General features: G+C 36.3%; 1 protein-coding gene and 1 pseudogene across 3 annotated transcripts; both read left to right on the top strand.

The window, feature by feature from the left end:
* Positions 1 to 221: 221 nt before the first annotated feature.
* Positions 222 to 16,400, top strand: LOC125493139 (phospholipase A1-IIdelta-like). Of its 3 annotated transcripts, XM_057391721.1 has the most exons (4): positions 235 to 1,322; positions 14,810 to 14,866; positions 14,976 to 15,035; positions 15,452 to 16,400. In XM_057391721.1, the coding sequence occupies exons 1-4, from the start codon at positions 788 to 790 to the stop codon at positions 16,162 to 16,164; spliced, it is 1,365 nt and encodes a 454-aa protein (XP_057247704.1). In that variant the 5' UTR covers positions 235 to 787; the 3' UTR covers positions 16,165 to 16,400. The 3 variants fall into 3 exon arrangements, with proteins under 3 accessions (XP_057247705.1, XP_057247706.1, XP_057247704.1); XM_057391722.1 differs by lacking the exon at positions 14,976 to 15,035 and having other exon boundaries at positions 222 to 1,322; XM_057391723.1 differs by lacking the exons at positions 14,810 to 14,866; positions 14,976 to 15,035 and having other exon boundaries at positions 230 to 1,322.
* On the top strand, positions 11,129 to 11,875 carry LOC130589985 (phospholipase A1-IIdelta-like; annotated as a pseudogene).
* Positions 16,401 to 16,678: the final 278 nt, after the last annotated feature.

Here is a 16,678-nt window from a genome sequence, read left to right as displayed (position 1 = left end):
TGTTTGAAAAGCAATTTTTGGTGTCTTAACGACACACTAAAAACCTCTTATCAATAATACATGTCAGCTATTTCTCCAATGGAGCTGTGTCTCCGCATTTGATAGAATATCAGCAACCCCTTGTGCCGCAACAACACCATTTTCCCAAAATGGACTCCCGAGCTCTTGAACTGTCCTATCGATCAAGTCTGCAACCAAACCCCTAAGAGCACCACTCGAAGTGGTGTCATGGACCGTGCACCCCTCAACTGGAATATGCAATATATGCCACACATCATGCATCATGATCATCATCTCCCCAAACGGTAGGTGAAAAGAACTCATAGTAGGCTGCCACCGCTCGACAAATGCTAAAATTAAGGGCGCATCAATGTACGTGAACGTAGTAAAGGATTTATAGTACAGAGGCATACTACAAAGACGATCCTGTATCGATGGAGGCAACGACCTAACCCACGTCCTCAAACGTGCACAAATCCTCTCTCGCGTCTAACATATTAGGAGAATTCTATCCCCGCCCTCCCATATCTCCATAGCTACATGTCCACCAAAACTAGGGATAACCACACCTCCTTTCAAAAAAATAAAAATAAATTAATGTCCACATCTAAATGGAAACAAATCATACACAAAAAAACAAAATAAATCATCCAACTACCGACACACAAGCATCATTAAACCAATTCCCCCCACTACATTTTCTCATCCAAACCCAAAAAAAAACAACCTCCATCACCCAAAACTGATCCCCTTCTCCAAACCCAAAGTCCCCCACTACCATACTACCATGGCAACAGAAACAGAGCTAGAAGAGCCAGGACTCTCACAGGATGGACCTACATGGAAAGAGCTCCTCGGGTCCCACAACTGGGAAGGTCTGCTGGACCCACTTAACGACGATCTCCGTCGTCTCATCCTCCGCTGCGGTGACTTCTGCCAAGTCACATACGACACATTCATCAATGATCAAGCGTCCGCCTACTGCGGTGCTAGTCGATACGCTAAAGTCGATCTTCTAGAGAAAACTGCCTTTCCTGGTGGCTCAGACAAGTATGACGTCGTAGGGTTCTTGTACGCCACCGCACGTGTTAGTGTTCCTGAGGCATTTCTGCTCAAGTCTAGGTCACGTGAGAAGTGGGATAAGGAGTCTAACTGGATTGGTTATATTGCAGTTTCGAATGATCAAATGAGTAAGGAGATTGGGAGGAGAGAGATTTATGTAGCCTGGAGAGGAACTATTAGAGATTATGAGTGGGTTGATGTGCTTGGAGCTCAACTTCTGTCTGCTAAACCTCTGCTGCGTCACCAAGAAGGACCTCTTGGTAAGAGATTCAAGTTTACCTTTTTGTTCTTTTAATACCGTCTTCAAGACGTCCACTTTATCGTTATTATCTTCAATTATGGACTAATAAATATTATAAGAGATTAATAACTTAAAATTATATAATGAAACGAATCTAACAAGATTGTATATGATAATTCTATTCTTATATGCATACTATGTATGTAAAAATAATTATTGAAATTAAATTAATTGCGTAATTACACCTAGTAGTAGTTTGTATAAACATCGTTTACAAAGTATCGTCAAAGAAAAACATTTTTTATAGTACAATAATGTAATGACAAAGAAAGTAAATGAACAGAGGAAATAAAGTTTTTCACTTTTATCTTTCTTAGTTTTATTGTGCTTTCTTCACCACATGCACTCCTCTACCTAATTGACATGCATCACATAAGTGACATATCCATCATAATATGCAAAGACAATGAAAAATAGTATAAATGAAAATTGTACGAAACTCAGTATTAACTACCGAATAAGACAACATATAAACTAATTAAAAATAAAATCCTCCCTCATTTGAAATGTGCATGATCTATCAAAATCACTATATAGTTTTATAAAAGCTTTAATTAATGGGTGGCAATTGCATATATGAAAAATGGGAAAAAACTCTAAATGGCCAACAACATCAATTCTAGTTACTTTATTCTAAGGGCCATAACATTTTAACAAAAATAATGAATAGTCAATATCAGTTTTAGGTAAGTTAGAATGTCACTAATTTTATATCTTCAATATTTCATTAAATATTTACATAATGATTACAAGGGACTTATTATAGAATCTTATATTAAATTTATAAAACCCAAAAAAAATTCCCATAAAATCGGCATAGTTTTAAAATCTAGTATTTCTATTATAGTGAGATAAAACAATTTTTTAAGTTTATAATACTCATACAATAAACTCAATTTCTTCAACCTACTCTACCAATAACTCGGCTTTCATCACATATACGGATATATCCCATCTCTCTCATTAACCTACATAATTTCTATGCCTAAAATCATACTCCTTTACCTCTTCTATCCTTCCTCCAATCACAACAACAACCACCTTCATGCGGCATCCCATCTTTATTCTCTTTTATCCATCTTGCCTTTCCCCTAAAGATCTCCCAATTCAATGATAAAACGTTACGGAGAACAAGGGTCTCAAAGATGATCTTCCAAGACTGATTGCTTTTACCCCACAACAATATTATGACTCTATATTTGACCAAGGATTATACGGAATCTACTCTCAAGTAATTTGAGTTTTCCGTAGGAGATAATTTTCAGGAGAAGATAGAGTAATGGTTACCAAATTCATGAGATTAGGGGCAGACAACTGAGGAAGCGCGAACGCCAGGTTCGGAATTGAGGAACCGATGATGGCCATTGAGTTCGTAGGGTTGCGAAGGAGAACGCCGGGATGGTCAGCGTGGGGCTGGACTAGCCGACGATGTTAACCCCGAGTGGCGCAGTGGCCGAAAAAAGAGGCGAACAGCCAAGAAACGTCGAGGAGGACGAGGCAGTGGAAGAGGTGGCAGTAGCGACTGTGGCGGCGTCCATGGCGGTGGGCGACAAGCGGCAATCCAAAGGAAGAAGAGAGAGAAAAAATAATTAATGTTTCCTAGGCTATGACCTTTCTAGGTGGTATCGGAGCCAATACGACATAAAGGTTACCAGTTCAAATCTTATCCATCCCCTCATTTTTGAGTGGAATATTTAGCGCCAGGTATGAGGGAGGCATGTGCTACATCCACACTTCAATCCCAAAGGGCTCTTGCGTGAGGGGCGTGATAGAGTATAGATCTATTCTTGGGGCCTCAACCATCAGCTTAAGCTTTTGATTGATTTGATCCTTTGACATGGTATCAGAGCCCGGGTTGCGGGTCTCGTCCAAACTGGGGTATTTGATCGCTACTGGATAAGGATTTACCTTGATAGGATGTCCATCCCCTAAGAGGATTATTGCTCTGACCTTTCCGGTTAGCTCTAAATTTTTAAGGACACTCACAAGTTAAATATAAAATAAAGATATTGCTGCGGTTTCATCCTAAAACCGCAGCAATATGGTGTCATCGAGAAAATTTCTAAAAAAATTGACTATTTGACCAAATATATTGCTGCGGTTTTTGACAAAAACCGCAGCAATATATTAAAATAAAATTAAAAAATTATATTTTAATATATTGCTGCGGTTTTTTAAGAAAACCGCAGCAATATTATAAAAAAAATATATAAAAGAGTGACAAAGCTCGCTTAGGGTTTTATTCCTCTCACCCCTTCTCTCACTCCACGCCTCTCTCACCCTTCTCACACTCCACGCCTCTCTCACTCCTTCTCTTCCTCTCACTCCTTCTCTTCCTCTCACCCTTTACATCTCACGCCTCTTTCCTCTCTCACTCCTCCTCATCATCCTCTCAAAAACCGCCGGATCTTCGCCCACTTTTCGCCGGCTGGAGCGTCGTCTTCATCAAGACCGCCGGCTCGTTCGTTGTTCTTCGCCATCTTCGGTGCTTTCAGTGTTAACACCATCTCACGATCCATCGCTGTTGAGATCTTCGCTCTCATCAAGAACGTTCTTCGCGAACTCTTCACTCTCTGTTGTTCATCGTTCTCCATCTCACGATCTTCGCTTGTCGCGCTCCGTCGTCGCTGTTTGTGTAGTCTGTGCGGAGCAAGCCGGATTCGTCGCTCCATCGCTGTTGAGATCGGTTTAGGATTTTTTTATTTTTTTTCTTTTTTTCAGATCTGTACTCGCTGAGTCGCTGTTGAGATAGCTTTTAGGATTTTTTTTTTTTTTCAGATCTGTATGTTTGTAGATTATTTTATTTTATGATTTTTCTTTATTTTTAATATAGTTTTTGTTTGTAGATCTGGTAGTAAATTCTTTGTTTTCCTTTTTTTTGTTCGTTTGGTGAGATCTGTTCATAAATTTTTTTATTTTAGGATTTTTTTTATATTATGTTCTTCTTTAGATCTGTTTCTTTATTTTTTAATATATTTTGTTTTTATTATAATTTTTGTAATTAATCATTAAGTTGTAATTAGTTTTTTATGTTAATATATTAATAAGATTTATGTGATTTTATCTTTAGTTTGTCTTCAAATATGGTGGATAGTGGATATGTTAGTTGCATGGTTTTAATTTTTCAAATTCATTTGCGAAATGACAAAAAAAAAAAAATTTTTTTTTTGTCTGTACCAGGTCATATTGCTGCGGTTTTGGCTAAAAACGCAGCAATATACTGAATTTTTCCTGATAAAAATGAAAATATTGCTGCGGTTTGGCCTAAAAAACCGCAGCAATATTGGTATATTGCTGCGGTTTAAAACCGCAGCAATATTATTAATACCTATTGCTGCGCCCTCAATTGCTGCGCGCCCTATTCCGCAGCAATATGGCACTTTTTAACCGCAGCAAGTAGGCTTTTTTCTACTAGTGTCAACATTCCCACTGTAACACCCCCGCCGACCCCAACCCTTCTTCATTTGATAAAACTCGGGTTTTGGGTGGAAATAAAATCCACGAGGGTTCGACCCGACGCGTGGCGTTACCGCGCACTTATCTCCTTGGAAATAAATGCAAGGCTAAATTAAAGTATACTAAACTCAAATTCATTAAACCTTACAATCAAGTAAATCGTTTATTAAACATTACTTAAGAGTTTAAGTTCCAACGGAAGCTAATCATATGCTAAGTGGATGATAACTCTAAATGATCTCCCTTTTGTTCCCCCGATCGATCACCACCTGACAAATACATTGAAAAGAGACAAGAGAGCAAGCTCCCAAAATCAGAAAAATGACTCCATTCCGTAAAATACTTAAGTTGTAAATACTTTGTAAAATAGTAGATTAATAATTTTGGAAGTCATAGCACATTAACATATATATACACTAAATATATATCATTAATTCAATTAATCTGTTATTCAAGGAGAGGAAAGAGAACGCTAGGAAGCCAGGGTCAATCCCTTGTAACCACTTTAACATTGTAGGCCAGGGTCAATCCCCTGTACCACCTACGGATCGGATAAATAATGGCCATAATACAGAGTCCTAGTGTGCACACCCCTTCTACTTGGATCACAACAAGATAGAAGAAAGACACTAAAGAATAATCAGCATAGTAATAGAGAACCTGTAGGGGCCGCTGAACCATCATACAGGGCAACCCGTTCATCATTTCCTCTGATGTTTCACTTTACGTGATTAACATCTTTTAATCAAGTCATCACATAAATCACATACACATTTACGTCATCTTGTTCAATCCAGTGTGAACATATTCAATCCATCATAATCTCAATCCATTCATAGCAATTTCAATAACTCATTTCATATTCACAACCATCACTTGAGTCCATTTATCACTTCAGATTCATAATCATTTCATTATCACAAGTTCTTACCGATTTCAACTTTCATAATGTCTCAATATTAATAATAATAATAATATTCATGATAATCATAGTAATTATAATAACAATAGTAATCATCATAATAATAATAATAATAATAATAATAATAATAATAATAATAATAATAATAATAATAATAATAATAATAATGATCATATTAATATGATAATAATAATCATAATATTATTAAATGACATTAACCGATTTTTATTAACGGTATAATAAGCATCTTTGTCATATCGTACATCGTCCATAGTCATGATTCATAATCGAAATCCATAATCATTGTCCATTTTGTCATTCGTATTCATAATTCGCATTAGGTCGATAATCCATAATTATAGTCCATACTTATAAATTTTATAAGCACATAATAATCACGTAATCAATTCGTTTTACACTGACGGATCTATGTTTAGATGGACATAGGAGATTACATCGTGACGCGTGCCCGAAAGTTAAGTTCGCGAACGTATTAGCACTCTTGATATTCCTCGTCTACGCAATCGGAGTCTACAATAGATGTTAACGAGATCTAAATTAGTTTCTAATAACCCCTTTTTATATATTATATAAAATAAGCGATTTAAATAATCCAAATAACTTTAAAGAAATTCTTAATGATCTTTAAGAGAGTTTATAAATCAAAGTGTATCATTTATGAAATCATTTTAAGTAATCAAAGATTACTTCAATTTATTTTATTAACTTAAACAATTATTTAACATAGAACTAACTTTATTATACTCCTTATTTTATTTTAGAAAGTCAAGAAACATTTTCATATTATAAAAGATTAATTTAAACTAAAATATACTTACTTAATAAAGTAGGCTAATTTTTTTTGGAAGGTTATAAAACATATTTTAAAACACAATAAATTAAAAGAAAAGGAGGAAGGAAGTTTTTAAGAAATCAGTTTCTCCGTCTGAGAAACAAAACAAGAAGAACGAAAGAAGGGAGGAACAATAGAGGAGGTCGAAGTAGGGGGCGAAGGAGGAAGGGTGGTGCGGGTTTTTCGGTGGTTCGCCGGCGAAGCTCAGGCGCCACGAAAAAGGGATGGGTTCGAGGTGGCTGGCGCGGGTCGCAACAGCAGAGAGGGGCTGTAGAGGCGTCGCGAAGGGGGGGGGGGGAAGGCATGTGTTTATCGCGGGTTGCAGGCTGCGGAATGGGTTTTGCGGTGGCGGTTGGAGGCCGGAATTAAGTCGTTCGATTAGTGGTTCATGCGGTGATGAAGAGAAGCAGATGAATTTGTTTATGGTGGGTTGAAATTTCATTTTTAATTTTCAAAATAAAAATCAGAAATAAAGGAAGAAAGAAATGAATTGAAGCAAACCTTTTGAGATTGTTTGTTTGAGTAATTGGGTGAGTAAAGTTCAGTATTTACAGGAGAGTTTGGTCAGAAATTTGGAGCTTTGGTCAAGTTCCATTAATGGTGGAAGTGAGGTGTGAAGGCTATGGTGTTTAGCCTTTGAAAATTTACCCCTGAAATATGATATTTGTAGACTGAAATTCAATTCTTTACTGACAAGCTGTGAATTGTTGACAATTTGGCTCCTCTGAGCTGTTGTGTGAATCAGACAAAGAAGGAGGGAGGGGAAGAAGATGGTGAAACTGTTTCCACCTTTTTTTCTTTATTTTATTTATTTCCTTTTTCTTTTTGGCTAAAAGGCATATGGACTATGGACTTGGTATTTGGGCTTTGGATTGCTAAAAAAGGATGGACACATGTACAAAGATATCCATAACCAAATTTAAAGAGTTTAATTTATTTAGAAACAATGAAATGAATAATAAAACAAGTAAATGATTTATTTTAAACTTGTTAAATAAATCAAAACTAAATGAAATCATTATTTTAAAACATAGTTATCAAATAAAATCGCATTATCATAAAATAATTTTAAAGAGAAATAATATTAAACCTTACTAAATAATAAAATAACTTCTGAAAATTCGGGGTATTAACCACATGCAACTTTTCCATCATCCCATTCATATTCGTCCTAATGTTGCATGAATGGACGAGTTGCATTTACCCGCCTATTCATCCACTATCGCACAATAAAATAGTGGGTCGTCAATATATTTAATTTGGTAAATTGATCCAAATTTCGAAACCATTAAAATATATTTACCTTCTTGGTCGTCGTAGATCTGGATGTGAATGTCACTCATACCAAGACAAGTAGTTAGTGGCGCAAGCCGACATTTATGTACCTTGTCAAACATCTCAATGTTTACGCAATTACATGTTGTAAACAAAATAACAATTGTTTAATAACAATAATAAAACAAAATATTAATATAATTAGTATATTACCAGTCGCAAACCAGAACCATCCGACTTACAATGGAAAGCAGAAGATTTCACAATATACTTTCCCTTGCTAGGCCTAGATGCAAACTCTGGAGCAATAATAGGAACAGTTACAGTCTGCATACGACCTAATGTTGCAAACATCGATCAGCCATATAGGGTCGATAACTCACCGGTATCGAATGGTGCCCTGTATAATGTTCTCTGTATGGTGTTGGATGAAAATCATGACCATAAGGCAAACAATCCACTTGCATTTTTACAAATAAGCAATTTCATCTAATGAAATGCAAGTATAGAAAAAATTCCTAATAATAGTACATAAATAATAACTTACATCCTCTGGTGTCCGTGTGTCTAGCTGTCTCCTGATAGAACAAAGACGGTCATGAGACCTCTTCGTGGGTAACAATCCAACTTTGCGCTCGTGGAGCTTCCCACCACTAATATGATGTGCGCGTGGCCTAAAGCATGGAAAATACTAAAAATCCATGCATGGAGTAAAGTCAAACAGTCGCTGATCCCGATTGTGGAGGTCCGACTAACCCCACCCAACTGACAATACAAGTACGCAAGTTTAGCCGACCCTAGGAGAAAGTGTGAACGATATCTGGAGACTTGGCCTCAACAATGTCAAAGGGTCTCAACCTCTATCCATTCTTATCTATGAATAAACAGTACCTAAGAATCAACCATATAATTGATAAGTGCGTTTTTGACGCACTTTACGGACTCCTTTTAGCTCATTTTGATCCTCTTTCTCTCCTTTATTCACTCTTTCTTCTCCATTTCCCCTTCTATTTCATGCACTTGATCATAGTGATATTTTACTAGATCTTCGGTCATTTTTGACGCAATTTCTAGTACAATTGCTTTCACCTGTTTTATATTCTGAATATAGGTGGAACTACTTAAGATGGATATGAGTTGTAGATTTGGCAAAATGAAGCAATGAAAATAGAGCACACGTTGATAAATGGTATTGCACCAAGCCCCTGTCCGCTCGCACAAAGGAGCACATAGTGCCACAAAATCTTGTATGAGGAACTTCAAACGGACACAACTTTTCAACTACACATAGGATGAAGGTAATTCTAGTTGGAGGTAAAAGGTCGTTTCTATATCTTTCCAATGACTGGTCATAATCTTGATTTGTAAAAAGAAAAGTTACGCTCGTTTAAGTTGAACTGTCCGACTAGAAAGAAAGTTTGGTGCGCCGACACCATTTGACGACGAACCACGAGGGTTTGGTGCACCCGCACCTCCTCTTGGTGCGCCTACACCTGATTTTGGTGCGCCAGCACCGATAGAAACCGTAAAAGAAAAATTATGAGGCAATCAAAAGACGATAGTGTTGTTTTCAGAAAAAACGTATGCTTTATTATTATAGTTGATAGATAGTGATTCTAGGGTTTATACTATACAGAAAAAAAAAAACACTTTAGTTTTGTCTAAATTTGAGATTCATTGATCATAGTTTGTGATTCCTACAACATTAAAGGTATTTTCATCTAATTTAATTTGAAGTTTCAGTTTTTATTTCATCTTTTTGTGGTTGTTCTTGTTTTTCGTTATTATTAGTTATCCATTCTTATATTCTTATAATTGTTATTTCTTTTAGATTAATCATCTCTTAATCATGTTTAGCCTTAGATTAGTCATAGATTTTATGTTTAATTGCTTAGAATCCATGATAAGTGAGTAGTTTCTTATATAGGGTTAGGGTGAAAGTATGTATTAGGGTTTAAATGTCTTGTTGATGTGATTGTGAAGTTTTAAAGAAGTTTATGCATTGATCTTGGTATTTTGAGACCTTAGGATAGATACTGATCACATTTATGCTTTGGTATTTTGGATTCAAATGTTCTCAAATTGAATTTTGAACTCTTTTATCATCCCCAAGAATCAACTTGATTTTTAGGCCAAGATATTGGGTAGAAATCCGCGGATCCTTCATTAGGATTTTTCCAAATTTATCGAATCTCTTAATCAATTGACTAAAGACCATTGGAGAGAGGATTTAGTTGATTGATTAAGTGATTATTCTTGAGGGCCATTCGAGAGAGGACTCGAGTATTTTAGAGGAAAACTTAACCTTGCATAATCGTCTCCGTTGCCTACAATCGCATTAACGATCATTGTCATTCTTATTCATACTAGTAACCCTAATCTAGTGTCTTCATATCTGTTGTTTTAACCCGTGTTATTTGTTAGTTCTTGTTATTAGCTAGTCATGTTGTTACCAAATCTTTTCAAACCCCCAATACCTTTCAATTAGGTAGTCTAGACTTGATAGACTTTGATTGATCCCGTTTTCCTTGCGGATCGACCCTTTTGCCCTTACTATGTTCTTAGTAATTGCTTGTTAGGTTTTTAAATATTGTTTGAAAAGCAATTTTTGGTGTCTTAACGACACATAAAAACCTCTTATCAATATACATGTCAGCTATTTCTCCAATGGAGCTGTGTCTCCGCATTTGATAGAATATCAGCAACCCCTTGTGCCGCAACAACACCATTTTCCCAAAATGGACTCCCGAGCTCTTGAACTGTCCTATCGATCAAGTCTGCAACCAAACCCCTAAGAGCACCACTCGAAGTGGTGTCATGGACCGTGCACCCCTCAACTGGAATATGCAATATATGCCACACATCATGCATCATGATCATCATCTCCCCAAACGGTAGGTGAAAAGAACTCATAGTAGGCTGCCACCGCTCGACAAATGCTAAAATTAAGGGCGCATCAATGTACGTGAACGTAGTAAAGGATTTATAGTACAGAGGCATACTACAAAGACGATCCTGTATCGATGGAGGCAACGACCTAACCCACGTCCTCAAACGTGCACAAATCCTCTCTCGCGTCTAACATATTAGGAGAATTCTATCCCCGCCCTCCCATATCTCCATAGCTACATGTCCACCAAAACTAGGGATAACCACACCTCCTTTCAAAAAATAAAAATAAATTAATGTCCACATCTAAATGGAAACAAATCATACACAAAAAAACAAATAAATCATCCAACTACCGACACACAAGCATCATTAAACCAATTCCCCCCACATTTTCTCATCCAAACCCAAAAAAAAACAACCTCCATCACCCAAAACTGATCCCCTTCTCCAAACCCAAAGTCCCCCACTACCATACTACCATGGCAACAGAAACAGAGCTAGAAGAGCCAGGACTCTCACAGGATGGACCTACATGGAAAGAGCTCCTCGGGTCCCACAATGGGAAGGTCTGCTGGACCCACTTAACGACGATCTCCGTCGTCTCATCCTCCGCTGCGGTGACTTCTGCCAAGTCACATACGACACATTCATCAATGATCAAGCGTCCGCCTACTGCGGTGCTAGTCGATACGCTAAAGTCGATCTTCTAGAGAAAACTGCCTTTCCTGGTGGCTCAGACAAGTATGACGTCGTAGGGTTCTTGTACGCCACCGCACGTGTTAGTGTTCCTGAGGCATTTCTGCTCAAGTCTAGTCACGTGAGAAGTGGGATAAGGAGTCTAACTGGATTGGTTATATTGCAGTTTCGAATGATCAAATGAGTAAGGAGATTGGAGGAGAGAGATTTATGTAGCCTGGAGAGGAACTATTAGAGATTATGAGTGGTTGATGTGCTTGGAGCTCAACTTCTGTCTGCTAAACCTCTGCTGCGTCACCAACAAGAGGACCTCTTGGTAAGAGATTCAAGTTTACCTTTTTGTTCTTTTAATACCGTCTTCAAGACGTCCACTTTATCGTTATTATCTTCAATTATGGACTAATAAATATTATAAGAGATTAATAACTTAAAATTATATAATGAAACGAATCTAACAAGATTGTATATGATAATCTTCATTCTTATTGCATACTATGTATGTAAAAATAATTATTGAAATTAAATTAATTGCGTAATTACACCTAGTAGTAGTTTGTATAAACATCGTTTACAAAGTATCGTCAAAGAAAAACATTTTTTATAGTACAATAGTAATGACAAAGAAAGTAAATGAACAGAGGAAATAAAGTTTTTCACTTTTATCTTTCTTAGTTTTATTGTGCTTTCTTCACCACATGCACTCCTCTACCTAATTGACATGCATCACATAAGTGACATATCCATCATAATATGCAAAGACAATGAAAAATAGTATAAATGAAAATTGTACGAAACTCAGTATTAACTACCGAATAAGACAACATATAAACTAATTAAAAATAAAATCCTCCCTCATTTGAAATGTGCATGATCTACTCAAAATCACTATATAGTTTTATAAAAGCTTTAATTAATGGGTGGCAATTGCATATATGAAAAATGGGAAAAAACTCTAAATGGCCAACAACATCAATTCTAGTTACTTTATTCTAAGGGCCATAACATTTTAACAAAAATAATGAATAGTCAATATCAGTTTTAGGTAAGTTAGAATGTCACTAATTTTATATCTTCAATATTTCATTAAATATTTACATAATGATTACAAGGGACTTATTATAGAATCTTATATTAAATTTATAAACCCAAAAAAAATTCCCATAAAATCGGCATAGTTTTAAAATCTAGTATTTCTATTATAGTGAGATAAAACAATTTTTTAAGTTTATAAATCATACAATAAACTCAATTTCTTCAACCTACTCTACCAATAACTCGGCTTTCATCACATATACGGATATATCCATCTCTTCTCATTAACCTACATAATTTCTATGCCTAAAATCATACTCCTTTACCTCTTCTATCCTTCCTCCAATCACAACAACAACCACCTTCATGCGGCATCCCATCTTTATTCTCTTTTATCCATCTTGCCTTTCCCTAAAGATCTCCCAATTCAATGATAAAACGTTACGGAGAACAAGGGTCTCAAAGATGATCTTCCAAGACTGATTGCTTTTACCCCACAACAATATTATGACTCTATATTTGACCAAGGATTATACGGAATCTACTCTCAAGTAATTTGAGTTTTCCGTAGGAGATAATTTTCAGGAGAAGATAGAGTAATGGTTACCAAATTCATGAGATTAGGGGCAGACAACTGAGGAAGCGCGAACGCCAGGTTCGGAATTGAGGAACGATGATGGCCATTGAGTTCGTAGGGTTGCGAAGGAGAACCGCGGATGGTCAGCGGGGCTGGACTAGCCGACGATGTTAACCCCGAGTGGCGCAGTGGCCGAAAAAAGAGGCGAACAGCCAAGAAACGTCGAGGAGGACGAGGCAGTGGAAGAGGTGGCAGTAGCGACTGTGGCGGCGTCCATGGCGGTGGGCGACAAGCGGCAATCCAAAGGAAGAAGAGAGAGAAAAAATAATTAATGTTTCCTAGGCTATGACCTTTCTAGGTGGTATCGGAGCCAATACGACATAAAGGTTACCAGTTCAAATCTTATCCATCCCCTCATTTTTGAGTGGAATATTTAGCGCCAGGTATGAGGGAGGCATGTGCTACATCCACACTTCAATCCCAAAGGGCTCTTGCGTGAGGGGCGTGATAGAGTATAGATCTATTCTTGGGGCCTCAACCATCAGCTTAAGCTTTTGATTGATTTGATCCTTTGACATGGTATCAGAGCCCGGGTTGCGGGTCTCGTCCAAACTGGGGTATTTGATCGCTACTGGATAAGGATTTACCTTGATAGGATGTCCATCCCCTAAGAGGATTATTGCTCTGACCTTTCCGGTTAGCTCTAAATTTTTAAGGACACTCACAAGTGAGGGGGTGTGTTAAAATCCATTGAAAGTCCACTTGTAAGTGTCCCACATTGGAGAAAGAGGAGAGAATAAACCACTTTATAAGATTAGGAGTTACTCCTCCTATCACTAATTGGTTTTAGGATGAAACCTCCTAACTTGTAAGTGGGCTAAACTATCCTCCTCCTTATTAGGTTACCCAGGCCCATTTTCATATAATCTGAAAATTAACAAATAATGTTTACGCTCAAACACTGTCCAATTGAAACAAATGTATTGTGGCATTTATGATAAGGGGTGCTGATTGAGTGGATCGATCGCAAGCAGGGCATTGCTCGAATCAACTCGAAAACTCGAAAAACTAAATGAAATCAACTCGAAAACCTATTAAACTCTGTTGTTGTTGATTGTGCTCGCTTTAATTTAATGAAGTAATTTTCTCTTAGTTTTCTATTAGGAAAAAAATGATAAAAAAGAACTTATATGCTGAGATTAATCATACAAATGGGATAGATGAAACACTATATACTTTTCGTGTTTTTAATACATGTATCATGTTGACTTCCACACTTGTGTATGCACTACTTTGACTGATCATATTATCTTTATTCTTTAATTCGTAGAACTTATAAAAATTGTCATTCTGAAAATGAATTTTGAGACTAATAAAAAAACTTATTATATACTCCATCTGTTTCTTTTTAATCTAGACATTTTTCTTGTTGATCTATTGCTTTTTAATCTACAAAAGAGCTGTTTTTTTTTTCTTTTGAAAACATGTCTCTTTCACTTTTTCATCTTATCTCTCTTAACTTATCGACTTCCTGTCTTCCTCCTTGATTTTTTTCCAAAGTAAAGTGAATAAATAAAAAAGAATTGGAGGGACAATGACAAGAAGAATAGCATTAATATATTAGCACTAAAATGTTGTTTAAGTTAATTAGTATTTGAATAGTGTAAAAATTTCAAATGTTATATATATATAATTGGAAATGGAGTTAGTATGTCTTAATAACATTGTTAAATGGAATTGCAGATGACCAATCAACCGAATCCGTTGCTCCAATGAAAGCAACAACTGATAATGGGACAGGTAGTTTTAGCCTTTAGTACGTAGTTAAGGTACAAGTTACTCTATACGTCCTCTTAAATAATGTCGTTAATCGTTATGAAGTTTTATCCTTCGATCATCCTACTGGCAGGAAATTTTTTTCCTTCATGGATCCTGACTTGTTGTCAACCATACGATTCCAAAAAACCAGGTATGGGGCAGACTAGCTGAGAGTCAAAAACTAATGAACATATACACTAATTAATTAGGAAACATTATAAAAAAGTGATAATACTGAGATAAATTTAACGTCTTATAATGAACATATATATTAGTCAAATAGTTCAGGTCAATGTTTTAATATAAACAGTATTGCCGATATCATAGTTAGAATAGTTAATTTATGAAAAAATTGTTTGAAGATCCTTTGTCTAACTAAAAAGCTGGAGAAAATACATCATAGTTATTAGTTAAGCCAAATGAGGTAAAATGTTATTTGGTACGACCATAATCCATAAAAGTTTGATCACGATCTGACAATATCTATGTAATATATTTTTCATAATTTGTCATAGTTAAATTTCTATCTGATTAATTAGTTATTATTTCTGATCTTACCTGAAATAGACGGTGATGATGAAGGCGAGAACGAGGATCCTAAAGTAATGGCAGGTTGGCTAACAATATACACATCTGAAGATCCAAAATCTCCATTTACAAAACTCAGTGCAAGAACACAACTTTTGACTAAGCTCAAACAGCTTATAGATCAGTATAAAGGTGAAGACCTTAGCATCACATTTGCAGGACACAGCCTAGGAGCAACATTATCAGTCGTAAGTGCTTTCGATGTTGCTGAGAATCTTACAACAGAAATTCCAGTTTCAGCAATTGTTTTCGGATGTCCGAAAGTTGGCAACAAGAGTTTCAAGACAAGATTTGATTCGTACCCTAATCTAAAGGTCCTCCATGTTAGGAATGTGATCGATTTGATTCCTCTATATCCGTTTAAACTCTTGGGGTACGTAAATATAGGTACTGAACTTGAGATTGATACAAGGAAATCGAACTTCCTCAAAGACTCTAAAAATCCTAGTGACTGGCATAACTTACAGGCTATATTACACATAGTGAATGGGTGGCATGGAGTAAAGGAGGAGTTTAAGCTCGTAATTAAACGAAGTATAGCGATAGTGAATAAATCATGTGACTTCCTCAAGGAAGAGTATTTGGTGCCTCCATCTTGGTGGATTGAGAAAAACAAAGGCATGACATTGAATGAGGCAGGGGAATGGGTTTTTGGTCATCCAGAGGAGGATCCTACTCCAGAATTTGACTAAGAAGCACTTTTATGTTTCAAGATTTTTCTGCTTATGATTAGTTTTTTTTTTTATCTTGAATGTTTGTAACATGTCAAATTTGGTTGCTTCCCTTGTTTTGTAACTAGGTTGTGTGTCTAGTTTCTATATCATTATTATGTTTAGCATGAGTTACTACTTTTATGTAAGGTTGGAAGGCTAAACGTGTACCATATATAAGTAAGAGTAATAAGATGCAAAATGTAGTCTCTTGTGTATGGACATAGGTACAACACATCAAAAAACATTTGCATTTTGTGGTGAACAAACGGTAGTTTTGAATTAAGCAGTCATGATAAAGAGCCTTCTACAAATCCGCAACTTGATTGTCCTTTCTTCTAGCGAATACGACCTTCGTCTTTTGGAAATAGTGTCGTAGCTTCCTACAATCAATAATAAAATTACTATAAAACTCATCATAATCCTTTGTGTCCGCAGTGATTATATCCACGGCCTTCTTGCAGTACGAGTGTAGAACAATATCTGTGAAGTTGGC

This window comes from Beta vulgaris, chromosome 9 (assembly GCF_026745355.1).
Source record: "Beta vulgaris subsp. vulgaris cultivar EL10 chromosome 9, EL10.2, whole genome shotgun sequence".
Taxonomy (NCBI): Eukaryota; Viridiplantae; Streptophyta; class Magnoliopsida; order Caryophyllales; family Amaranthaceae; genus Beta; species Beta vulgaris.
Note: the sequence above shows the minus strand (reverse complement) of the source record. Positions and strands in the feature narration are given on the sequence as shown.

Coding starts and splice junctions, on each gene's coding strand:
- LOC125493139 (XM_057391721.1), top strand. CDS start 788: ATGGCAACAGAAACAGAGCTAGAAGAGCCAGGACTCTCACAGGATGGA. Junction 1,323..14,809: donor TCACCAAGAAGGACCTCTTG/GTAAGAGATTCA, acceptor ATGGAATTGCAG/ATGACCAATCAACCGAATCC. Junction 14,867..14,975: donor AACAACTGATAATGGGACAG/GTAGTTTTAGCC, acceptor TCCTACTGGCAG/GAAATTTTTTTCCTTCATGG.